Source organism: Pollachius pollachius (genome assembly GCF_949987615.1).
Source record: "Pollachius pollachius genome assembly, chromosome: 12".
Classification (NCBI taxonomy): Eukaryota; Metazoa; Chordata; class Actinopteri; order Gadiformes; family Gadidae; genus Pollachius; species Pollachius pollachius.
In genome coordinates, this window is record NC_136945.1 from 5,338,499 (window position 1) to 5,365,033 (window position 26,535).

General features: G+C 47.6%; 1 protein-coding gene across 1 annotated transcript; it reads left to right on the top strand.

The window, feature by feature from the left end:
- Positions 1-8,012: 8,012 nt before the first annotated feature.
- On the top strand, positions 8,013-26,124 carry myh7ba (myosin, heavy chain 7B, cardiac muscle, beta a; the record flags this gene model as incomplete). Its single annotated transcript, XM_079747618.1, has 42 exons — positions 8,013-8,109; positions 8,350-8,453; positions 8,649-8,792; positions 9,186-9,342; positions 9,730-9,757; positions 9,962-10,058; positions 10,688-10,711; positions 10,834-10,926; positions 11,216-11,279; positions 11,384-11,482; positions 11,576-11,679; positions 11,813-11,951; positions 12,210-12,328; positions 13,027-13,176; positions 13,458-13,628; positions 13,751-13,930; positions 14,024-14,156; positions 14,258-14,337; positions 14,792-14,879; positions 15,117-15,234; positions 15,351-15,474; positions 16,349-16,485; positions 18,003-18,258; positions 18,678-18,920; positions 19,192-19,368; positions 19,697-19,842; positions 19,959-20,049; positions 20,248-20,637; positions 21,278-21,404; positions 22,208-22,326; positions 22,445-22,641; positions 22,740-22,923; positions 23,036-23,201; positions 23,504-23,628; positions 23,744-23,859; positions 24,007-24,199; positions 24,388-24,591; positions 24,721-24,846; positions 24,970-25,140; positions 25,228-25,332; positions 25,463-25,558; positions 25,924-26,124. The coding sequence occupies 42 exons, from the start codon at positions 8,013-8,015 to the stop codon at positions 26,122-26,124; spliced, it is 5,883 nt and encodes a 1,960-aa protein (XP_079603744.1).
- Positions 26,125-26,535: the final 411 nt, after the last annotated feature.

A 26,535-nucleotide genomic window follows, 5' to 3' on the forward strand; every position in this document is an offset into this window, starting at 1 on the left:
ATTGTCACATAGTAAGCGACCGATGTGGTCAAAAATAGCCTTAGTAAGGCCGGCAGCTGTGCCGCTCAGCTGTTTGGACGGCATCGCAAATGCTGGGTCTTTTAGATGGAGCCAGCAGAGGCCCTGCATGGCTCTCCGGTGTACCCAGCTGCACCTCTTCTCTAGGGCGGAGGAGGGTGGAGCCGCTGCCTGGCTCCCCGGTCATCCTCTCCATTAAGACGGGAGATTGCCTTTTCACCAAGTCCGCTCCTCTTGGGATCGCTGCAGTCCAGAGTTGACATGTTTCAGATGCCTTCATGAATGCGTTTCACGTTGAGGAGACTGTATTCGATCTCGTTAATACGTTTTGATGAACGAGTTTCTTATCAGCTTCTGGCCTATTGACCACGGTTTAAAACGTTCAAGCTCGCTAAATGTAGGTTTGTCGTCGGAAATAGATGCACTTTTACCTTGAGTCCCCTTTTAGGTGTGTGCTTTACCAGTCACTGGCTCTGGGTAACACGATAAGATAGTCCTGTAATCCCACACAAAGAATTCAGGAATAGGAGGTTTTGATTGTCGGGAACTGCACTAGTTCTACATACCGATAAAACATATCAGAGGACCAGATATGAGAATATCTGATTAAAGAAAATGTATCATTAATTTTAATGTTGTTGTTTTTTGCTTCTTGTAAGTTAAATTGCCTTCCAGCAGAAATACATCCATTTATGGGAACATCCAGGAACATGATTGAGGGAAAAGATATGCCTCTCATGTACAAACCCTATGTTGTTCCAGAGGCGAATGTTTTTCAGATTTTCCTGGCCATGATTGGCTCTGGTCCAGTCTTGGAGGGATTCAGAACTGAATTGAACTGACTTATGGAAACAATTGAACGCACACTTTTAATTTACTACTTGACACAATACTGCAATGCACAACACACAGATCTGCTCTTTATATTCCAATGGTAGATGGAGAAAACAATTGTGTTTTAGATGAGGGGAAGAGTTAATAAATGTGTTTTTTTAGCTGTTTCTTCAATCACATAGTAACCAGTAGAAACACATAAATTCAGTTAAAATCATTTTCTTTTCTCCTTTTCTCCCCCACTTTTGGCTTTTAGTTTTCCTCCTACGGGGAAAACTGTTGAAAATATTTGGATATCAGTTACTCTGCAGGCTATAATGGAGTATTGTTGGCGGAAAATAATCCAAAGTGCCAAAATCTGATTTGAGAGCCAAATCAAACACAAATCATTCAGACGCATTGAAGTGGTCTTGGATGAAAAAATGCCCCCCCTACATCCTTGATTAAGCCCTCCAAAAGATCCCTGCACGGGCCTGGTCACTATGGTTGCTGTAAACCTAATATGGCAAATTATTTAAATTCCTGTGTGTGCCTGTGTGTGTGTGTGTGTGTGTATGTATGTGTGTGTTTAGTAGTAAGTATATACAAAGCCAGTTGGCAACTTGTGTGATTGCATTTGAGCAGTTGCTTTAGGCAGACAGGTGGTGTTGTTGTCCTATGTGTTTGAGGTGGTGTGTGTGTGTGTGTGTGTGTGTGTGTGTGTGTGTGTGTGTGTGTGTGTGTGTGTGTGTGTACGTGCTCATGCATGTGTGTCGCACAGACTTGAATATTTGTGTGTCTGCACATGAACTAGTTGGCTTTGCCAGCTTATATGATTGTCTCAATGCATGCCTATATGTGCATGGAATGGATAGGCTGCATTGGTGTGTGTGTGTGTGTGTGTGTGTGTGTGTGTGTGTGTGTGTGTGTGTGTGTAAAATGTATAGGCACAAGCATATGACAAGCAGAAGAAGAATGAAGCAGAGCAGGATGAACTGGAGCTTGTGCGAGCTGTGCCCAATGCAACATGTCTCCCAGGCCCAGCGTGGGGCCTGTCACTGGGTCTACAGTCCTCTGCTCAGAGACCCCTTGCAGCTACCTGTATCTCCAGACCCCCTTTTGAAAGACGCAAGGGGGATGGAATTCAAATTAGGTGTGGGGTATGTCCACTTTGACAGTTGGGGTGCCATGGCTGTTTCTCACTACGTTACTGTCAAAAGATGGATAGGCTTCCCTGTCTTTTTCTTTTTAGGGCTTATTCACGTTACACACACACACACACACACACAAACACACACACACACACACACACACACACACACACACACACACACACACACACACACACACACACACACACACACACACACACACACAGAGAAACCAAATCCTTACAGCACCACCGATTCCTCCCAGCCTCAACGCTACATAACGGCACGAGCACGTCCACACGTAGAGAAACATGCTGACAATGCTGTACAGCTGGGGCTGTGAACCCCAACGCCCACCCCAACCCCGCCAGAATACACAAATAAAATGTAAAAAAGATGCCAAAGATCTGTCCCCAGTTACATAAAATCACGAAACACGCCACCATCAAGCCTCTCTCTGTAGCTGGCGTCCATTCCTTTTTACATAACTGGAATAACCTTCTCCATGGATCTAAAGGGGTGTTGGTGGTGCCTGCGTGACCCGCTGTCTCCCGCACTGAGAGCCGGGAGGGGGGGCCGGAGCTTAACGGGGAGGGGGGTGGGGGGCGCAGAGTGGGATCCTGGAGTCCGTCAGATTGTCTGGGGGGGTGGGTGGGTTGTAGGGGCGGTGGTGTTTGGATAAGGCAGCATGCCCATTGTCTCTGCTGGGCCGGCGGGGCCCAGTTATGCGCCGAAGCTCCAGGAATAGAAGGACAGCTGAGCTGCCGTGCTGCCGTGCATTGCTCAGGCTTGGGCCCACCACACCACCACCACCACCACCACCACCACCACCACCACCAAAGTTAGCACAATGAGAGATGGGACATTGTTTGGGGCCAAGTGCATAATAGCGGAGGTATCCCGTCCCCAAAGCGAGCCGCTAAGAGACTGATTAAGTCCACTCGCGTGTGGGTGTAGCTCGCTACGTGTAGCGCAGGGGGCGGGGGGCGGGGGTGAGATCTTGACGGGAGTGATCGGGGCTTTGTGGTGTGTTGGTGCCACGCGCCCGCCTGTCTCCACCCTGATGAATTGGAGAGGGGGGGTTAAAGACCTGTGCCGGCCCAGTTGCTGTAAGGTTTTGTGGGGAGGCAGTGGGTCGCTGACTCCAATATTCACTGGTGATGAATGCGTTGCTCCACAGGCTGCCTCACTGCCCCTGTTACTGCATTAGTGTCCAATATATTACAAATATAAACCACTGCAATGTACTACTATAGTATATACTACTAGAATACATACTACTACAGCACTACTGCAGTATACAACTTTATATACTGCTAGAATATATACTACAACTACTATAGTAGATACTACTACAATATATATTCCTAGGAAACTACTGCAGCATACAACTTTATATACTGCCACAATATATACTCCTACTACTAAAGTATATACTACTACAATATATACTACTACAGTACAACTGCAGTAAACTACTTTAAATATTGCTACAAAATATACAACTGCAGTATATACTACTATAGCATATATTAATAAAATATGTTCTAGAGTATATGCTACTATGGTATATACTCCAACCATACCACTGCAGTATACTACTATATATAATACAACAATATACTGCAGCACTGCTATAGCCAATACCACCACGATATATACTGCTGAACTGAAATATCTGGGTAGAAATTGTAATATACAGGCCTTTATAGTTTACATTACATTGCCTGTAGGGGAACTCACTAGTTCAGAGTGAGGGACAAAAGTAAGGACTATAAAGTAATTACATTTTAAGAACATGTTATAAAACCGAATGTACTATATCAATTTTGAGCTGTCTCAACGTAAAGTACAATTAAAAAGCTTTTTAAAATTGAATGTAATTGAGAAACTGCAATTACAAATAAAGTACTGCTGCACATATAAATATAAAGTCAATATTATTTATAACTGGAAATCAATGTAACTATTGTTTCCTTATTAATTTCTATCTGCAAAATATAAATTATAAAAATGGTTAAAGTTAATGAGTAAAAGTCAGACAAAGACAAATGCAAGAAAATTTGAACAATAATTTGCAATCAATGCAAAATGTTTTAACTATCTATCAATGACAATTAAATAAGGTTCATGGTAATGGTTAAAAGCAATACTTTTCCAAAGTAAGACATTTTTAAATATATTTTATTTTGTATGGTGAATCGAGCTTATTGCATTGCCATATACATAATAAAGATCTATATTATAGATATATTATGTAAAGATCTAAATTGCAGCCATATCACTGTTGATATTTATATTGCAAATGTAATTGCCATTTCCATCAATAATAAAAGGGCATGTAAAAGTCAAAACAACAAGTAGATTTACATTTTTATTTATGAAGCAACTAAGTTCATTAAATGTAAGATATCAAAATAAAAGCAGAATCCAAATTTCATGTTAGTTATATTTGAATGTCATTAAACCTTTCTATATTTAAATATAGAAGATTAATATTTTTTTCTAAAGAAAGACAATTTTGAATACTTTTTAACTTGTGATTTCTAATTAGTTCACATTTATTGTATTCAGTGTCTAAAGGAAAAGTAAACTATAAAATTGCCCTGCTAAATTAAACAGCCTTATTTGATTAAAAAGCATTTTTTTTTTTTTTTAATATATAATTACTTTGTGTAATAGATAGATAGATAGAGAGACAGAGAGAGAGAGAGAGAGAGAGAGAGAGAGAGAGAGACAGACAGACAGACAGACAGACAGACAGATAGACTATAGAGATAGCTAGAGAGATATTAAAGACGGATGGACAGGCGCACAAACAGATCGATAGATAGATAGGTAAGACGATAGACAGACAGACCAACAGCTAAAGAGATGGAGTGAAAGAAGTACGGACAGACAGGAAGGCAGACAGATCGATTAATAAATACACGGGTGGATATATCAACAGAAAAGACGGCCAGACCTGCACACAGATAGATCAAGTTAGATAGCTATAGACTGTGCTCAATGCTTGTGAATATGACTGCAGCCATGAATCCCGATCTGTCCGTATCTATTCATCTAGGTCCGCTGGCATCCCCGGCATGAACATCTAAAACAACTGCCCGACCACCTCCCAGATCGTACCGGCTCCTCTCCCTCTCTCTCCCTCTCTCTCCCTCTCTCTCCCCCCTCACCCCCGCGCCGGCGGGCCTGGCCCTTTGGAGCGCTCCGTCCCTGCAGGCGCCACAGGTGAAGCTACAGACACGTGTCAGCAGGAGGCCGCCCTTGCTCAGCCCTTAGAGAACCAGAACAGGGATCGTGGTCGGGGTGGCTCGTGGAGAGCGGGGGGGGGGGACGCAGAGAGAACATTTGAAGAAGAAGATGAAGAACGTGGTGGGTCACTAAATGATTTTGAGGGCGAGCGCGGGGACGTAAGCAGAGCCGGTGGGGCCACACACTCAGCTGTCGCCCTGGGAGAGGAGCGGTGTAGCCCTGCAGAGAGATGTGCCGGGAGACCCTGCTAGCACACACACACACACACACACACACACACACACACACACACACACACACACACACACACACACACACACACCAGGACACACACCACGTCCATGTATGAGTGTGCGTGTGCACGTGTGTCAGCTTGAACACTCGTGTACACGTGCATGTTTGTCATGCGCGCTTCTGGGAATGTGTGTGTGTGAGTGTGTTTGAGTGTGTGTGAGGCTGTGAATAAATGTGTGTCTGTAAGTGTGAGCGTGTTTGTTTGATTGTATGTTCGTCAATGTGTATGTTAGTGTGAACGTGTGTGTGTGTGTCACTGAGTGTGAGCATGGGTGTGTGTATCTGTGTGTGTGTGTGTGCGTGTGTGTGTGTGTGTGTGTGTGTGCGTATGTAGCGTACATGTATCTCTACATGTATGATCGGTGTGTGTGTGTGTGTGTGTGTGTGTGTGTGTGTGTGTGTGTGTGTTTGTGTGTGTTCGTGAGAACTTATTTAAAGCCCGCAGCTCTGGGGACTTTTGGAGCCCTCTCTCTCCTCATGTGTTATCAGCATGCCGGCCTTAACAGTGCAGCGAGTGACATAGTACATAAAGCAGGCTCCTGCGCCTGCTGTGAAGAGCCCCTTGTCCCAGAATAGCACGGATAGCCCTCTCTATCTCACTGATGCCCCGGGAAAGCTTCAGCCATCAAGGCAACACCTCCATGCCGCCCAGGCACCCGGTAGACCACAGACACAGACATGGCTCCCTGGCGTCTCTTCAAACAGTCGTGGTTTGGTTTGGTTCGCCGGGGAATTCAATATATTCATCAAGGCACCTTGGCGGGGTCGCCAGTCACAAAATGGTGGTCGAACCATTAGGAGGAGAAGGAAAGACGATTCTGGAAGAGTAATTTACTCTCGGTCCTTTTCACGTGCTTTGACATACTGATGACATTCTCCAACGCACACGAAGTGGCACTTTAGCGTGTTTGACAAAAGAGTTTGTGAACGGTCTATCTAGCCATCAAGAATGCTGGACTCTGGCTTTTGTCTATTCTGAGAAACCATAATAACTCTGTCCCTCTCCCTCTCTCCCTCTACTACCCTGCCCCTGCTCTCATTCCAGGCACCAACCTCTCCCCTTGTACTGAAGGTCAGCTCTGGTGGGGCCACAGCGTGAGAGGCTCAGTTCTCACATTCTGTGCATTATAATCGATAGTCCCCCTCGATCCAAAGCAACAAGGCCCCTCACCGATGAGGCACGCTGCCCGTTACAGGGGGGTGGGGGGGGCAACGTGCTTCGTCCATGGTTCCAATTGTGGCCGTCGTTAGGCTTTATGAAACTAGTAAGGTTCAAGCTTTGACAAGGCACCGTGTTATTTGAAAAACACAACCCTTATTCTATGGGATGTCTTAAAGCGATGGATTGACGAAGAACCCAGAATGAGCTGCGTGGCCGTACCTTATCTTGTGGACGGAGCGCAGTCGGCCATTTTCTATTGAGAGACGTTTCTCTCTATAAATATTATGGGATTTATTTATAGGAGCATGTTTAATACATGCACGGCTCCTGAAATAATCGCTTCTTGAGTTGCATCCTCTGTGGCCACACACAATAGCAAAGTTCCCTGTTGACACATCAAGAAGACAAGACACCAAACACTTACTCATCAGATCCCTGCCAGTCAAAGTCACAGTCGGTACTTCGAAATAGATAGGGCTCTTATAAATACCATCCATTACACGTCACTATGTACTTCAGTGTAAACTTTTTGGTGAGATTGCTATTAATTATTATAGTCTACATTATAAAACAATACTGGAATTTAAGTCCTCAATTTTCAATGCTTTCGATCAATAAAATAAACAAATTGCTCATGTTCACTGATAAGTGCTCAACAAAAGACAGAATTTAAAAAACGCTCATTCATGGATGCTTGTGTGGAGCCCTCCCTCGCGGTGTGTGTAGTGCATAAATAACAGGGCTGTAAAAATAGCCGGCATGGGTTTAGCGCAATGATAAAAACGTAGCTTTCCTTTTGTGTCAATTGAGACACGCGGTCACCACCAATAGGCGTTGGAGGAGGTGGCATATGCTAATGAGAGACACTTTTCCACTGATCTTGACCTTGACGAACACAATAAATAGGGAGCACGCCTCACTTAGTTGTTTATTTCGTTGTGGGCGCCCCGAGGTCAGTTCTCAACTTTGGATTTGTGTTTTAGGTCGCGCTGTACGCATTGCGCGCGTGTTGGGTGACATGTCAGCTGTTTTTACGAGGTCCATTTTTTATTTGCAGTCGAACTCTGCCCACTGGTGCCATTTAATGCAATCTATTTCTCCCTGGAAACAGTGGATTTGAATCTCAAAAGTGTTGTAGACTATTCAGTGAGCCCCTCTAGGCTTTACTTCAATCATGACTGCTGCTGAACTAAATGTTCCTTTTAATGGAGAACCAGAAGAAGACATTAACACATTACGCAAAATGTGATCTAACGCAAATGTCTATTCTCTTACCAAAGGAGTTCCTGAAGCTAACTGTCCCATTGGAGACCACCATGTCTCGCTTTGACACCAACATGTTTGGGGAGGCTGGACCGTTTTTGCGTAAAACGGATTTGGAGTTGATGGCTGCGCAGGGCATAGCTTTTGACGGTAACCATTGAATATTCAAACTGCTCTGTGACCTTTACGGTGTGTGTTTGCATGTTTGTGTATGTGGTTTGTGGATAATTGATTAGACTATTTGTTGTATTGCAATGTATCACTTTCAAATGATTCTAAACAATTGCGCACAGAATAGATCATCTCCGAACCATTCGTTTGTGGGGGTTTATAGCCTGTAGTGTCATAATGTGCTGCGTTTAATCACCAACACGTCCAATGCGCCGTTAGGTAAGAAGCGCGCGTGGATCCCGGATGAGAAGGAGGCCTACATCGAGGCGGAGATCAAAGGACCGGACGGCGACAAGCTCATCGTCGAGACCAAAGACGGCAGGGTAAGAAGAACTTTCTACCTCCCAAATTGAGTTTTCCTCGTTATTTGTTTCATTTAAGGTGTTCATAATTATTTGTTGAATTCCAAGAAAATGTAAACGAATTACACAGTCAATTACACACATCTTTCTTTATTTGACTGGATACGATATGGAAAAAGCACAGTATCTGAAACTACGTTAGACCCGCTCCTCCAGACCCTGTCAGTGAGCGATGGGGACATCCAGAAGATGAACCCTCCTAAGTACGACATGATGGAGGACATGGCCATGCTGACCAACCTCAACGAGGCTTCGGTCCTCTTCAACCTGCGCCGCCGCTACGCCTCCTGGATGATCTACGTCAGTAAACTAAGACTCCCGCTCCGCCCAACATGGATTAATGTCCACGTTCATTCAAATTCACAATGCTGAATTAATCCTTATATATTCGATTTGGTCACAATCGCTCCTCTCAAAAGAGAAATGTAATAATAGAAATAGAGAATATGAGGTAAAATATAGGTGATATTATGTTAGAATATCGCCTATATGAGATATTATAGGTAAAAAACATGAAAACTTGCAACATAGTCTAACTAGCAATAGTCTAATAGTAAATCTCAGCACTTTATTTGGAGTTTTTTTTTCTGATACTGTACTTACTTGGGCAACTCTTTGCTATTTCTTTAATGAAACAGTTGCAGGGTGTCTTAAAGTGCCCAGGGTTTCAAAGTGTGACTTGTGTTCCTCCAGACCTACTCGGGGCTCTTCTGCGTGACGGTGAACCCATACAAGTGGCTGCCGGTCTACGCACCGCTGGTGGTGGCCGCCTACAAGGGCAAACGCCGCTCTGAGGTCCCGCCCCACATCTACTCCATCGCCGATAACGCCTACAACGACATGCTGCGCAGTGAGTGCTCCTAGTGAACAAAATAACACACACACATTAGGGTTGAAATGCTTTTTAACATTGGATTCTTTGGACCCCTTGTAAAAGATTTCGGGGGCCTTTTGGATTTTTTCCCAGGCTAATTTTACCAAAAGAGGGGAAAACCCTTATTTATTCTATATCGCATGACCAATATTCAGTAACTCCAAATAAAACAAAAATCTGGACACAGATACAGAGTAAAAACCCTAACACACACACACGCACGACACACAAACACACACACACACACACACACACACACACACACACACACACACACACACACTAACACACAGACGATCACATACACACACACAGACGATCACATACACACAAGTAAAACCATGTGTTTAATTCTTTTTTCAGATCGGGAGAATCAATCCATGCTCATCACGTAAGTTCACAACGCAGTAACGACTCGACACATTCTGATGTCTGTTTTTTTTGAACACATGAATCCGGTGTCTACTCATTTTTTCTTTTTCTTCTTCTTCCTTTTTGTCTTGTAACGAGCGACGGTGTAATGCTCCGGTTTTACACTTGACAACGTTATAACGTATCCACGCTTTTAATGTTATCTTTTTACACTGCACTATAGCGGAGAATCTGGTGCTGGCAAAACTGTCAACACGAAACGTGTCATTCAGTATTTTGCCAATGTGGCCGCGCTGGGCGATGGGCCGGCTAAGAAAGGAGTAAGGCCCTGGAGGCACTTCCTGTGTTACCCACCCTGCCCACCCCCCTCCTCTGGCTGCTTTTTGCCAACCTTTTTTAAATGGTGTTCTCCCTCTCTTTGGTCCCAGGAACCCCTGCGTGAATTCCCTTTGAAACTTTGCCCGTACCTTTTCATCATGGAATGACAAAATGGCGGATGGTCGCCACTCATTACCCCGCATAGTCCTCATGGGGCTCCTCCATCCCAACGGTTGATTTATTCACCTTCCCTTCATCTCGTCCTTCATCGCTCTGCTGTTCTCGACCCTCCTTAACAATGACCTCCCAGAATTTTCCATCTTCACATTTTTGAGTTTTGATTTTTTCTTTGTTCCCCTCTTTTTTTCTGCCTGATTTTTCCTGTCCGTTTTTACCTTTTATATATAATGAAATGTATGTACTTTTGGCATTTTTTAATTTTTATACCAAAAAGGATCCGTTCATGGTATTAAATTAGGTGGTAAGATAAGTTATAGCGCTGTTGGTGCTAAGCTAATTTAAATGTATTTTTATTGGAATTTTCACTTTCATAATTTATGATATATTATATATTGTATACACAATGCATTTCAAACAGAAAATAATTGTTTTACTGTATTTTTCCTCTTAGCTGAGCAACGCCACCAAAGCAGGGGTGAGTTGAATATTCAATGTGAATAAACCTTTAACATCAACACTTTAGCCTATGGCATGAACCATATATTAGAGCTGATTCCTGACATGTGTAATAACATGTGTATGTTTGTTTGAACCCAGGGCACACTGGAGGACCAGATCATTGAGGCCAACCCCGCCATGGAGGCCTTCGGCAACGCCAAGACTCTGCGCAACGACAACTCGTCCCGTTTTGTGAGTACACCTTCTGGATATTTATAAATATAAGTACACAATTGTAAAATCTTCCTTTAAATCTGAATAATGGGGCTTTTGGTCAGTGAGGCAAACCAAGGTTTTCCCAACGTTTGTAAAATTGCCCTGAAAACTTTCCAAAATGCAGCTGAAACATAATACTGTAGAGCAAAAAACACCCTTCTTAAAAGGAAGTTTCCTACTTTTATGCATGTATATAACATGATATAGCTTTACACATATGATCTGATCATTACAATTAATCTGTAATCTGCATTGCTTCACACAGGGCAAGTTTATCAGGATCCACTTCGGACAAACTGGCAAACTGGCCTCCTCTGACATCGACATATGTGAGTGTCAATGGTCAGCTCATTACAAAGCATTCACATGGTTTGTTGTGCTCTTCTCCACGCATCCTAACAAGCACACATTCCTCTTGCCTATCACACCGCAGATCTTCTGGAAAAATCCAGAGTGATATTCCAGCAGCCGGGAGAGCGAAGCTTCCACATCTACTACCAGATCATGTCTCAGAGGAAACCCGAACTTCTCGGTGAGTTGGCCTGATTCCAACCGCCACGGACACCATGACACGCAGTCGCCTTGGAAACTTAAACTAGAACCGTTGTGGCGGTCCTCCACACAGACATGCTGCTGGTCTCGACCAACCCCTACGACTACCACTTCTGCTCCCAGGGAGTGACCACCGTGGAGAGCATGGACGACGGGCAGGAGCTGATGGGCACCGACGTAAGAATCTACCTTCTTCTCTCGCTTTATTGTTAAAAGAAAGAGGAGATAACCAAAGGTGAGGCGGGTGGTTCAGCAGCAGAGCGCTGATCTCAGGTTCTGGCCTCCCTTCCTGTCACTCTCTCCCCTGCAGCACGCCATGGACATCCTGGGCTTCCAGCCCGAGGAGAAGTACGGCTGCTACAAGATAGTGGGCGCCATCATGCACTTTGGCAACATGAAGTTCAAACAGAAGCAGCGTGAGGAGCAGGCTGAGGCAGATGGCACTGAAAGTAAGCACCGTCGGCCATGGATAGGATAGCTTAGTGGACAGGGAATGTGAGTCTCGGCTGAAAGGAACTGGGTTCGATCCATTAACGTCCACCACCTAGCTGTAAGGATACTAGAGCAAGAGGCCCTAACCTTCTCTCTGGGCCGTAATCACAGAAAGCTGCTTGGTATAAAGACAATTCAAAGATAGTATTGAGATTGTAAGTAACCCTTGGAAGTTAAAGTGGGAGGAGCTGACCTACTGGTTTTGTTTCCCCCAGTTGCCGACAAGGCCTCCTACCTGATGGGCGTCAGCTCAGCGGATCTGCTCAAGGGGCTGCTGCACCCCAGGGTGAAGGTGGGCCACGAGTATGTGGTGAAGGGGCAGAACGTTGAACAGGTGGGGCAACAGAACAGAGCTGAATATACTTACTGCTGTCTAACCCGTCTTACCCTCTGTAGTGTTGTACTTATTAACCCAAAGACATTGGATTTTCTTTATGGAGATACAGTATGATACCCTCACACCTTATGATTAGAAAATTAAATTAGAATTGAAACTGTAAATATATTTGTGTTATAACCACTGCATAGTTTCAAATAGGAAATATTTAGAGGGTTTGTGTGTCAGTGTTATTCAGAACAATGAGACACTAATTATAGATCATACTGTCTGAAGTGATGACATTGTTTGAATAATTCCGTTGGCTATTCTGTTTTAACATGGAAAACAAATTAAACATGAAGTAAAGCAAAGATAAAAGGCCTCAATACAAACAATGCAGCAAACCCATGAACTATTCCAATTGACACATTCGCCGTGCAGATGAGGGATTTCAATTTGATGCAGACAAAGGAATCAGTGGGCATTTGCAGAGCTTCCGTCTCTCCGCCCTGCGATAATCACCCCATGACAATGGCCTCGCTCCTTAAAACCCCAACAGCATTACCTCACTCACCTCTCCCACAAACACTCTCGCATGCGGTTACCAGGCAACAGAGGCCATCCATGTGAATGATGGCCATGTCCTTCGTGTGCATGCACATGTCTGTGTGTGTGTGTGTGTGTGTGAATTTGTGTGTGTGTGGGTGTTGTAGGTGAACTATTCCGTTGGCGCTCTGGCCAAAGCCACGTACGACCGAATGTTCAAATGGCTGGTGGGCCGCATCAACCGAACCCTCTACACCTCCCTGCCACGCCAGTACTTCATCGGAGTGCTGGACATCGCTGGCTTCGAGATCTTCGATGTAAGTCGCTTTTTATACTTAAATGTATTTTTACAATTGACTTGATTTCCTAATAATGCACCGCATAGGAGAAAGTGGAGGGTAGTTCTGGCTCAAAAACACATCTTCATCATTCAGTTTTTCGTATGCATAAGTCTTCTGTTGGCGCCCTGTTTTTCTTCTTTTGTTTAGTGGATTTTAGTATTCTGACGAAACAACAGGACTCGTTGATGTCCTTGTTTTCAGTGCTTTGTCATTTCCTATGGCTTGCCCTGAACTCCTATTTCTTTCCCCTGTCACAGCTGAACAGCTTTGAGCAGCTGTGCATCAACTTCACCAATGAGAAACTGCAACAGTTTTTCAACCACCACATGTTCGTCCTGGAGCAGGAGGAGTACAAGCGAGAAGGCATCGAATGGACCTTCATCGACTTCGGCCTCGACCTGCAGGCTTGCATCGACCTAATCGAAAAAGTACTAAAATGCATCGTTACATTCAGTCGACAGGCTTTACTACCTGTCCGCGTGGCTCGTCTGCGGTCACCAGTCACTCTTTGAAATATTACTTTTTTTGGGGGTTTATTTGTTGTGTTCAGCCACTGGGCATCATGTCCATCATGGAAGAGGAGTGCATGTTCCCCAAGGCCACCGAAAGCAGCTTCAAGGCCAAGATGTACGACAATCACATCGGCAAGTCGCCCAACTTCCAGAAGCCTCGGCTGGACAAGAAGCGCAAATACGAGTCCCACTTTGAGCTGATGCACTATGCTGGGCAGGTGAGTGTGGCCCGCACACAAGTCCACTTCATTCATAACAACCAAGACGGTTGTCATGGTGATACTAACGGAGCTCCACGTGTGGCTACGCAGGTACCGTACAACATCATGGGCTGGCTGGAGAAAAACAAGGACCCTCTGAACGAGACGGTGGTCCTCTGCTTCCAGAAGTCCTCCAACAAGCTGCTGGCCAGTCTGTACGAGACCTTCATCAGCTCAGACTCAGGTACAGGGAAAGGAGCAACGCACACTCTGGGCCTTGCATCGCAAAAATAGTAAGATGATTATTTTAGTCCATGCACCTCACTTCATCTGTTTGATGTTCAGTTGCAGTGGATCCCAAGCCAGGAGTGAAAGCGAAGAGGAAGAAGGGGGCGTCTTTCCAGACGGTCTCCCAGCTTCACAAGGTAATACATGCTAATATATTGAATCCTACTATAATTACCACTGCTGTATAACTATGACTAAGTACACCAATCATCAAGTATCTAACATAGTATGGGAAAGGTAGATCTATGAATGTGGATGGATGTATTATACTGTAAGGAGGATGGTAGTTCCTACGGTCCCTACCAACCATCTGGGAGGGAGGCAGTTAAGACTTGCAGTGATGTTTAGGGCATTGATCACATGAACATCACTTTAAGTCTGTGCTGGCTCCCCTCTCCATCTACACCATGGCGACCGTGTGAGGTAAACACAGTGTCTGGACAACGGCATCACATCTCGTGTTAAGAGAGAGTGATATGACCTTGTCATGTCGGTGTGTTCCAATGTTGTGTTGGTGAGTCATAGTAAGGTGACTGGTGGATGGATGATCTGTTCATTTCTCATTGGTGACGTCGTGTCGTCGGTCCACAGGAGAACCTGAACAAGCTGATGACAAACCTCCGCAGCACCCAGCCCCACTTTGTGCGTTGCATCATCCCCAACGAGTCCAAGACTCCTGGTACGACTGTCATCACTACTGCAGGTTTCAGTTCACTGCAGGCTATGGGGGTTGTAGTAATGCACTTTTTGAACTAGTTGACAAAGTTATCGACAATCACCAGCGTAGTCAGAACCACCGGGACCTATTCAAATACACCAGCCGACCAATGAACCAATTAGAATAGAAAGCCAAAGAACTGTGTTAACAGTAAACCTAGCTGCCATAGGGCTGATGTGAGAGACCCTGCTCCTGCAGGGATCATGGACTCCTTCCTGGTTCTGCACCAGCTGCGCTGCAACGGCGTCCTGGAGGGCATCAGGATCTGCAGGAAGGGCTTCCCCAACCGCATCATCTACGCTGACTTCAAACAACGGTGAGACGGACCCCCGCTCCCCCACGTCCTCTGGTTTGAACCTACGAGCACTTCCTCATGTCATGTGAACGCCTTCAGTCACGTCATATAAAGGACATTCTCCATTCACGCAACAGATACCGCATCCTGAACCCACACGCCATCCCAGATGACAAGTTTGTGGACAGCAGGAAAGCCTCTGAGAAGCTCCTGGCCAGCTTGGATGTGGACCACAACCAGTATAGATTTGGCCACACCAAGGTATGTAGCCTCGACATTCGTTTGATACAGTGACTCCGTGGGTGGCATCGTTATTCAGCTCCACTGGGTGGTATTATGGCAGGTTCCCACTCAATAACTGTTTGAAATGGATCCGGGCTAATTAAAGAGGCCTATTGACTGGTGAATGAGGAAGGCCTTGTTTTAAACGCCAAACTTCATTTTTAACTCTCCCACATGACTTAGACCCTCGGGCTTACTTCATTGCCACATTGGTCAAAGGTTAAGTTGGTTGATTTTTGAGCCTAAATATAAACAGATTCCTGCATACCTGCAATACCCGAGCTTTAAATAAAAGTGACCTCTGAGCCATGTGATGGCTAAAGGCAACATTTTCACATGCGTACTTCACTTAGTATAACGTCGTATAATTAGAGGGAACAGGGTGTGGTCCAATGAGTCTTGAAGGGAGTCCAAAGTGTATTTGTGGCTTTTGATATTATTTTACAGTCCAAAACAACAATGTCAAGCCTCTCTTTCTCGCTGAGTAAGGGGTCACCCGCCGTTGAAAATGTTAACCAATAAATAGATAGGCTCATTCTGGCACTTTGAACACTGTCTGGATAGAATCAAATGCAGAGCGGACCCATGTCATTCAAAAGTCATTCAAAACTTTATCTGATTGCTATTCTGCTTATTCCATCCAGCGGGGGCCTTTATCCTAAGCCCCTTACAGTGAATTCTATTAAATCAATAAATAATATATTAAATTCAGGTGAAGGATCAGGTCAAGAGTCATCATGCTGCTGAAGACTTATGCTTTACAGTTTAACCGCGGACAATGGATCATTTGAACCCCCAACCGTATCATCTTCTGAAACCCCATCTGGGGTGTCCCTCCCGTGTCCCCCTCCAGGTGTTCTTCAAGGCCGGGCTGCTGGGCGTCCTGGAGGAGCTGAGGGACGATCGTCTGGCCAAGGTCCTCACACTGCTGCAGGCCGCCAGCCGCCGCAGGGTCATGATGACGGAGCTGCTGAAGATGATCGAGAAGAGGTGAGGGAACACACTCTTATTAAAATGTGCATCTAAAATGGTAGATCAGGGCTTTGAACACTGTAAGCCTCCGGTGTTCTATTCCCCGCTGCGGCCGCCCCCCGTGGGACTCACACACACGCACACGCGCTGCGGATCAAAGCGTCCGTCAGACAGCATCTGATACATTGTACGACACCGACCCGCCTGGTCGTAAACCAGACGGCGGGGGTGGCCTGCTCGGTAATCCCCTGCCGTATGGGATCGCCATAGAAATATCCCCCCCCCCCGCTGCGTGATGCCTCGGGGGAAGGAGCAGAGACACGCCAGCAATGCAAATGAACTGGCCCCCCCCCGCTGGTGGCTGTCTCGCGACAGGTTCAATAGCAACACGATCGGCCGGCCGCCCGTCACGCAAACGCACCTTCCCGCCCCCTCCCCGGACGGCTGGAATGCGTGGCACGCGAGGAGCCGTGTTGACGGCGTGTGTGTGGCGTGCGCTCGGCCTTTTATGGTTCCGCCGCGGCGTGCGCGTGGCCCCTTTGGTCGTAAGGGCGCCGGTGCCTTGTCTGCCCCCCCCCCCCCCCCCCCCCCCCCTCACCTCTCTCATCGCTCGCCCACCGTGCAAAACAATGCCGGCAGTGTCCTCAGAGCCAGGTGCCGACGTGTGTCAGGAGGCGGCAGCTGCCGGCGGCCTAAAAATATGCGGGCGCGGGCGCCCAGGCCCCTTTGTCCTGGCGCCTGGGCCTCGGAGGGAGCGCATTGGTGGGATATATGGCGCGCAACAAAGGATTAGACCCCGGGGCGGCCTGACAGGTGGCGCTCGGGTCCTAAATAAACACTGAGGCGCTCACCTTTGGAGAGGCCCCGTCGACCCCCTAGTCATGTCAGAAACGCCATGCGATTCTGACATGACCCCTCCCGCCCCGTGTCCCAACCCTGATTTAGACTCCCCCTGACCACCTCTACGCCATGCGGGTTGTTCCGTCCCCTTCGTGTGCTTGTACATACACACACACACTGGTACCGCTGGCGTGGCTGATCTACGGTGGTTTCCGTACACCAACAGGTCCCACTAGTAGCCCGGTGATGAGACCTTATGATGAACTATATGCCTTGGCAGCATCGGGTGTGTCATATAAGATCTCCAAAGAGGCATATTTGGTGGCATGGATATAGGGACAAGATCAGGCTTACGTCCAAAGAAACACATGACCACATGTTTGAGGGCATCGGAGCCCCCAGGTTGTTAAGGTCAGGTTGTTAAGCTACTGGATACTTTCTGTTGTTTTAGCAATACCCTATTGCACATCACCCTCAATGGTTAAGTGCATCTTAGGTGAGGGCGTTTTTTGTAAAGCACGGTAAGCGCTCACAGTGGTAAGAAATCAGGATCAAATCAAATGCATACAACATAAAGTAAATCACCAGTATATAAACCCCATTGTAAAGACATGCATTCAAAATAAATACAGCGCCAATTGTAAAGGCTTCCTCTGCTCTGATGATCCATCCTCCTCCTCCTTCTCTTCCTCCAGGGATGCCCTGGGGATAATCCAGTGGAACATCCGATCGTTCAACGCGGTGAAGAACTGGCCCTGGATGAAGCTCTTCTTCAAGATCAAGCCACTGCTGAGGAGTGCCGCCAGCGAGAAGGAGCTGGCCGCCCTGAAGGAGGAGATGAGCCGGCTCAAAGAGGCCCTGGACCAATCAGAGGTCAAGCGGAGAGACGTGGAGGAGAGGCAGGTCAGCCTGACCCAGGACAAGAAAGACCTGTCTCTGCAGCTGCAGGCGGTAAGAGGAGTTCTCTCAGGCCTTTAGACACCTCTTCACCTCCGGAGCCTCAAGGTGGCCCCTCAGAGTAACAATCCAATAGATTGATGACACGGTGTCGGCTTGCAAGCCTTCTTTTGGCCCCTGCTGCCTCGCAAAGCAAAACCCTCAACAACTCTTAACTGCACTGAACATCCAACATTTATACTACTCGTATTGTTTTTATGGATGTATTGTACCCTATCAAATGCTGTTTAATGTTTTTACATCCCATATTTGTGTATTTATCACCATCCAGTTCTTTCAGTTTTGACTATTTAACATGAGGGATTAATAAAGTTCATTTATTATTGTAACATTAGTAAACAGTCAATCCAGAACATCAATTCACCAATCCAAAAGCATTTCTCATGAGCTCCCCCCTCCTCTGATTGGTCCAGGAGCAGGACAACCTGGCGGACGCGGAGGACCGCTGCGACCTGCTGATCAAGACCAAGAGCCAGCTGGAGGCGCAGCTGAAGGAGCTGCTGGAGCGACTGGAGGAGGAGGAGGAGACGGGCGCCAACGTGCTGGCCAAGAAGAGGAAGCTGGAGGACGAGAGCGCCGAGCTGAAGAAGGACCTGGACGACCTGGAGCTCACCCTGGCTAAGGTGGAGCGGGAGAAGCACGCCACGGAGAACAAGGTGAGGGGCTTCACTGGTCACAGGCGGGACGGTCACAGCAGGCCCAAAGGTTCTGGGTTTGGACCCCGATGTCTGCGGTATCACCCTTTGTAGGCATCCCTTGAGCGGGATGACCTAGCACCTACCTGCCCCTTAACAACCTGGACTAAAGTCACATCGGACCAAGGGGTCTGCTGAATGACAAAACAGTACGCAGGACCGAACAGGGATGGTGACCACTGAACCAACTGGCTCCTGCGGCCTCCTAACCCTCTCACTGCGTGTTCCCCAGGTGAAGAACCTCATGGAGGAGATGGCTGTCCTGGACGAGACCATCGTGAGGCTGACCAAGGAGAAGAAGGCCCTGCAGGAGGCCCTGCAGCAGGCCCTGGACGACCTGCAGGCCGAGGAGGACACGGTCAACTCCCTGACCAAGACCCGGGCCACGCTGGAGCAGCTGGTGGAAGACGTGAGCCGCCTGACCTCGACTCCACACGCCGGTCACCTCCCACGGGTTTCCATCGCACAGCAATAGATCAATCACATACAATCACATGAGTGAGGTTCATTTTCAAGCCCAGATTCAAATGATAATATGAGCCGATGTTCGACGGTTCAAAAGTGGAAGGGAGAAGATATAAAATGCAAGTTGATGAAATAAGTAATACACTTTTCCATGGCGTCCGTCGCGCAGAATGCTGATGCTGTAGTACGTTTTGATGACAGTGAGGTTTCTTTCATTGGTAGCTTTCTTACCCTCATATACGATGCATCGGTTTGATGTCTGGACAATACAGCTGGAGGGCTCCCTGGAACAGGAGAAGAAGTCTCGCATGGAACTGGAGCGCTTCAAACGCAAGCTGGAGGGAGACCTGAAGCTGTCCCTGGAGTCCGTCATGGACCTGGAGAACGACAGGCAGCAGCTCCAAGAGCGGCTGAAGAAGTAAGAGTACTCTGCATGAAGTAGAAGATCACCGGAGACAAAAGGGTGGAAAGCACTTCTACAATAAACTGCTGCTTCACAGAAGGGTACTCCCCTCTTCTTCCTGTGTGCATTAGAAACGACTTTGAAATGAATGGGATGAGCACAAAGCTTGAGGATGAGCTGGCCTCGATCGTCCAGCTCCAAAAGAAGATCAAAGAGCAACAGGTATGGCAGGGATTGTCTTCAGTTTGCCCTGTGAGCACTTTAACAGATCAAGTACATCCACTCACCCACGGATTCCTTACCGTATTGCAGTTACACTTCTGACCGACGTTCATCCCCAGCCCTTATCTCCATCCCCACCCCTCAACACCCCCATCACTGCCTCTCATCTACGTTCTCCACCTCCGTCCCCGCCCGCAGGCTCGGGGGGAGGAGCTGGAGGAGGTGCTGGAGTCGGAGCGGGCGTGCCGGGCTAAGGCGGAGAAGCTGCGAGCGGACTTGGCGCGGGAGCTGGAGGAGTTCAGCGAGCGTCTGGAGGAGGCGGGCGGCGCCACCTCGGCGCAGGTGGAGGTGAACAAGAGGCGCGAGGCCGACCTCCAGAGGCTGCGGCGGGACCTGGAGGAGGCGCTGCTGCACCACGAGGCCACGGCGGCCGCGCTGCGCAAGAAGCACGCGGAGGGCATGGCGGCGCTGGCCGAGCAGGTGGACAGCCTGCAGCGCGTCAGGCAGAAGATGGAGAGGGAGAGGGACGAGGCCAAGATGCAGGCGGACGACCTCCACGCCACCGTGGAGCACCTGTCCAAGGGCAAGGTAGAGAGAAGGAGAGAGAGAGAGAGAGAGAGAGAGAGAGAGGGAGAGAGAGAGAGAGCGAGAGAGAGGGAGAGAGAGAGAGAGGGAGAGAGAGAGAGGGAGACAGAAGGAGAAAGAGAGATGGAGAGAGAGAGAGAGGAGAGAGAGAGAGAAGGAGAGAGAGAGAGAGAGGGAGAGAGAAGGAGAGAGAGAGAGAGAGGGAGAGAGAGAAGAGAGAGAGAGAGAGAAGGAGAGAGAGAGAGAGAGACAGAGGGAGGGAGAGAGAGAGAGAGAGGGCGAGAGAAGGAGAGAGAGAGAGAAGAAGAGAGAGTGGGAGAGAGAGAGAAGGAGAGAGAGAGAGGGAGAGAGAGGGAGGGAGAGAGAGAGAGAGAAGGAGAGAGAGAGAAGGAGAGAGAGAGAGAAGGAGAGAGAGAGAGAGAGAGAGAAAGAGGGCGAGAGAGAGAGGCATGAATAGAAAATATTTCCCTTGCAGTTATAAAAGTAACTTTTTATTCTTTTGTTCCCACAAGCAGCAAAAGATTGCTGATGGTATGAGGGATAATAGAAAGGATAATCATATCACAACACATCCATTCAAGCAAGGGTTATACTTCAAATTATATTTTTCAGTCCATACTCACTCGCTCTCTCCCCTCCCCAGATCATCTCAGAGAAGACATGCCGTCAGTTTGAGGACCAGATGAATGAAGCCAAGGCCAAAGCAGAGGAGCTGCAGAGACAGCTCAACAACTCCCACAGCCAGCGGGCCAGAGCTCAAGCAGAGAGCGGTAAGGGACATACACACAGCTGCACAGCAGCTGTGTGTATGTTAAAGCAGGTTGAAGCTCTGTGTCAAGGCTTCTATGAAATAATTGCTAGCCTCAACCTGGCTTGGAAGCACTCAAAAGTATAAACAAACTGAAACACAATCAGTTTGCTTTTGCTTATGAGTTATTTATTTCATAACTGTGCACATGCACAACAATAGCAATTTCAAATTATATGAAAGCTGAGACTCTACTTATTCCAACAGTCCATACCATATCCCTCTGTGAGTAAAACTTGTTTGTTCGTAGTTGTTGACCATCAATGTATAGTAGCTAGAGAGGATTTCAGAGGGAATAGGTAAATTGTCTTCAATCAGAACTTATGTTCCTCATTGCCATCTGGTGCCCATATCATGCAATTACGATTGTTTGGCTTGGTTTCATTCAGTTATCTTCACACTGACCTTTCAAAATTGTACAATGACCTCTCAGGATTTCTACCTGTTTGTGTCTCATAAAGTTTGTCTTTTCATTTGCATTGGTTTGCAATGGATTTATTGATATTGATATTACGCTTAGATCTATTTCCCCTAAAACCTCTCTATCTTTGTCCCTGGTTTTTTCCTTCACTTTATTGCCATCAAATATTGATGCCAGGAATTCAATCCAAAACATGGCATAGATTTCAGGCGGAAATTAAATCTTCCACTTATATACTGTGTCTTGCCCTTGCAGTTCCATAGCGTACTCTTAATCAAATAAAAGTAGTGTGTATTTGGTTTCAGACCGTCCCTCCCTGACACATGTGTTTTTACTGTGTTTAGGTGAGCTTGGCAGGAAGCTGGAGGACCAGGAGTCTCTGGTCACTCAGCTACAGCGCACCAAGAACTCCTTCAGCCAGAACACAGAGGAGCTCAAGAAACAACTGGAGGAGGAGTACAAGGTGAGCTTCAACCAGACCCACTCCGACCCCTCTCTGAGAAGCCCTCACCGGGAATGTGTTTGCTTCCATTTGCTGCATTAACAACCGTTCCTTGCTGTCCTTATTGACCTCCCTTTAGGCTAAGAACGCACTGTCCCACGCGCTCCAGTCCTCCATACACGACTGTGAACTCCTCCGGGAGCAGTATGAGGAGGAACAGGAGGCCAAGGCGGAGCTCCAGAGGGCTCTGTCCAAGAGCAATGGCGAGGTGGCCCAGTGGAGAACCAAGTACCAAACCGACGCCATCCAGAGGACCGAGGAACTGGAGGAGGCCAAGTGAGTGTGCACCACGTTGGTCTGCTCTTTGGCCCTAATGGGGGCAAACGGTGTGGAAGAGTGGACGATGACGTGGTTCTGTTCTGCTTCTCCGTCAGGAAGAAGCTTGTGGTGCGCCTCCAGGAGGCTGAGGAGATGGTGGAGGTGTCCAACGCCAAGTCCTCCTCCCTGGAGAAGACCAAGCACCGGCTGCAGTCTGAGATCGAGGACCTCGCCATTGGTGTGGAACGAGCCAATGCTGCAGCCGCTGCCCTGGACAAGAAGCAGCGTAACTTCGACAAGGTGGCTGACTTTCTCTCGAGTATTACATATTTGGGGCGAAACGTATATTTCCTCTTACTCGTACAACGCTTTTAAATTTATAACAAAAGCCTGTTTGTGTCACGTCTTCCAGGTGTTGTCTGAGTGGAAGCAAAAGTATGAGGAGTGCCGAGCTGACCTGGAGGGCGCCCAGAGAGAGTCCCGCGGTCTGAGCACGGACCTTTTCAAGCTCAAGAACTCCTACGAAGAAGCCCTGGATAACCTGGAGACCATGAAGCGGGAGAACAAGAACCTCCAGGGTACCGGGATAGCCCCACTTCCTTGCCTACCCTGAGGATATCCGCCTGTCATCAGTAGCACATGCTGTATAATAGCACTTGAACTTAAAGGCTATAGCCTTCACAATATTTTGATCTCAATCAACTTGTGTTTAGGCTGTATATCCAAATCAACTTGTTGACTGCCCATTAAGGATTGATCCTTGATCTCCAATCTCCATAATAGCCCAAACTCTTTTGTTTAACAATAAAAGTCAATGTCCCGACGCTACAAATATTTCCAGCTGTTAACCAACCACTGTTTTTTTTATCTCATCCCATAGAGGAAATAACTGACCTGTCAGATCAAATCTGCCAAGGAGGGAAAACTGTCCACGAGTTAGAGAAGACTAAGAAGGAGCTGGACATGGAGAAATCAGAGGTCCAGACTGCCTTGGAGGAGGCTGAAGTAAGCCTCTGATTAGATCCTCACTGCGTTCTTCCCTTCTGGTTCAACATTGGTCAGCGGTTTGCTAGTTTTAAGTTGAGCACTGAGGAGGCTTATCAGGCTGTGTCTCTGGCAGGGCACCCTGGAGCACGAGGAGAGCAGGACCCTGCGCATCCAGCTAGAGCTCAACCAATTGAAGGCCGACATCGACCGCAAGCTGGCCGAGAAGGACGAGGAACTGGACAACCTTCGGTGAGGTTACATGACCAGTTCCTCATCACAGACCCATTCAAGATTCTCCTAGACACCATTTAGCAACATTTCCTTTTATGTTTCACTATCCAATTATCAGTTTTGTATTCGACCATCACCTTATGCCTCCGTTTCCCCCCCATCTAGTCGAAACCACCAGAGGTCTCTGGAGACCATTCAGGCCAGCCTGGAGGCTGAAACGAGGTCCCGCAACGAAGCGTTGCGCCTGAAGAAGAAGATGGAGGGAGACCTGAACGAGATGGAGCTGCAGCTCAGCCAGGCCAACAGGCATGCAGCTGAATCCCAGAAACTGCTGAGGAACCTGCAGGTCCAGATAAAGGTGAGGTTATTTGGAGGCCAAACTAGATACCTGGGTGGATCAGAACCTGGGTGTAGATACGTCTGTTATGATCCCTGAGTGTACGGTAGTTTGAGAAGGGAGGAAGTATCAGCAGTCCATATCTTGAACCTGATGCATACACGGTTGAAACACAAACATTAATCACAAGTCTGCGATGCAATCTCCAGGACGTCCAGCTTGAGCTGGATGAAACCCTCCTCCAGAACGAGGAGCTGAAGGAGCAGACGGCCGTGACGGAGCGACGCAACGGTCTGCTGTCCGCCGAGGTGGAGGAGCTGCGGGCCCTGCTGGAGCAGAACGAACGCGCCCGCAAGCTGGCCGAGCAGGAGCTCCATGACTGCAGCGAGAGGGTCTACCTCCTGCACGCCCAGGTAAGCCGGGGACAGGCGGGATGATATGGGGAGGGAGGGGGGGTGGAGACAGGGTCACAGAGGCTCACATTAAGAGTTTAGTAGAGACTGAGGGGAGTACAAACAGCTGGTCTGTCTTGTTTCCACCAGAACACGGGGCTGATCAACCAGAAGAAGAAGCTGGAGAGCGAACTGACCCTGCTGTCTGGGGAGGTGGACGACGCCGTGCAGGAGTGCCAGAACACGGAGGAGAAGGCCAAGAAGGCCATCACTGATGTAAGCAGCCCTCTACGAAGCCAAGCGAAATCAACATCGGGCTAATGGCATGATTTGCCACTGTTAACACTTGAGTAAATCTTCCCCTTGCATGTTAACATATTGAACCTGTTCATTTCTCAGGCGGCAATGATGGCGGAAGAACTGAAAAAGGAGCAGGACACAAGCTCTCACCTGGAGAGGATGAAGAAGAACATGGAGCAGACCATCAAGGACCTTCAGATGCGTCTGGACGAGGCGGAGCAGATCGCCCTCAAGGGGGGCAAGAAGCAGATCCAAAAGCTAGAGAAAAGGGTAAGGGCTTTGTTCACCACTATGACTTTGACCTCTATTTGCTCTGCTGATGAAGCTGATTGATCATGTATTGCCTGATTCTTATAGGTCAAGGAGGTTGAGGCCGAAGTGGAATCTGAGCAAAAGAAGAGCGCTGACTTACAGAAGGAAGTCCGCAAGTCTGAGAGGAGAATCAAAGAGCTCAGCTACCAGGTAAACTACAATACAAGTTACTTAAGCCTAGACTGCAGCCAGGAATCTGCAATAGGATAACATACTGGTTCAATGATCTGCGAACAAGAATCCATGTGTGATGATGTTTTTCCCTCTGCTGTGGAGCCAGACCGAGGAGGACAAGAAGAACCTGGTTCGTCTGCAGGACCTCATAGACAAGCTGCAGGGCAAAGTGAAGAGCTATAAGAGGCAGACTGAGGAAGCGGTAAATCCACCTCAAGATAATATACTGCTATTACACAACAATTTCCTTGATCACTTTTATGAATGAGCTGTACATACACTACCCAAGATATATACAAGACAGGTAGGGCATTGACGTTGGTTTACAGTGTCCCTGGTCAAACTAGTCTCTTGTCTTGTGAATGAATAAATAGTGAAAGGAATGTTGGAATAATAGTAGTCAAGGTCATCACTAGAAACAATGGTTGCTATTGAGTAGCAACCATTGCTACTAAATAGGAGCAGACTGGACGGGGACACGTTGCTCTACTGTGGAACAGCTGCCCTCCTGGACTCCATCTTATTCACTGTTGTTTCTCTCTCCGACCCCCCCCTCCCAACGCGAAGGAGGCACAGGCCAACACCAACCTCGTCAAGTCCAGGAAGCTCCAGCACAACCTGGGCGACGCGGAGGAGCGCGCCGCCGCCGCCGAGGCGCAGGTCAACAAGCTGCGCGTGCACACCCGGGACCAGGCGGGGAGCAAGGTCGGCACGCCATCACCGCCCGGGAACGCATGCAATGCTGCGTCACCCTGCAGGACCGCATGACCTTTGGTGGAATTATGGGTTAAAATTAGCCCCATGGGTTCCAGGACTAGAATACCCCGATAAATTTAGCACGGGCCAGATGTAATCCCCGAGTTAAAACGGAGTTCCACGCGGCGGGGCTTGTCGTGTGATGTCAGGGGCGTGGCGGCGGGCGCCTGAGTCCCAGTATGTGGTTGCTAATAAACAGCTCCGCCTCATGTGTTGCAGCACGCCGAGTGATGTGCCGAGGATGACCGCAGTCGCCAAACATATCGCCGGGACCCGGCCAGAGGCAACAGCTGTGAAGATGAATCCAAATAAATGACTTCAGATCCTTTAAACACGCCCAACTGTTTGATTTTAGTTTCTTCTAGTGTCCATCTCTTTTAGTGTCCTTTCTTATTTTTTTTGCTGACAGGATTAAAATTACAA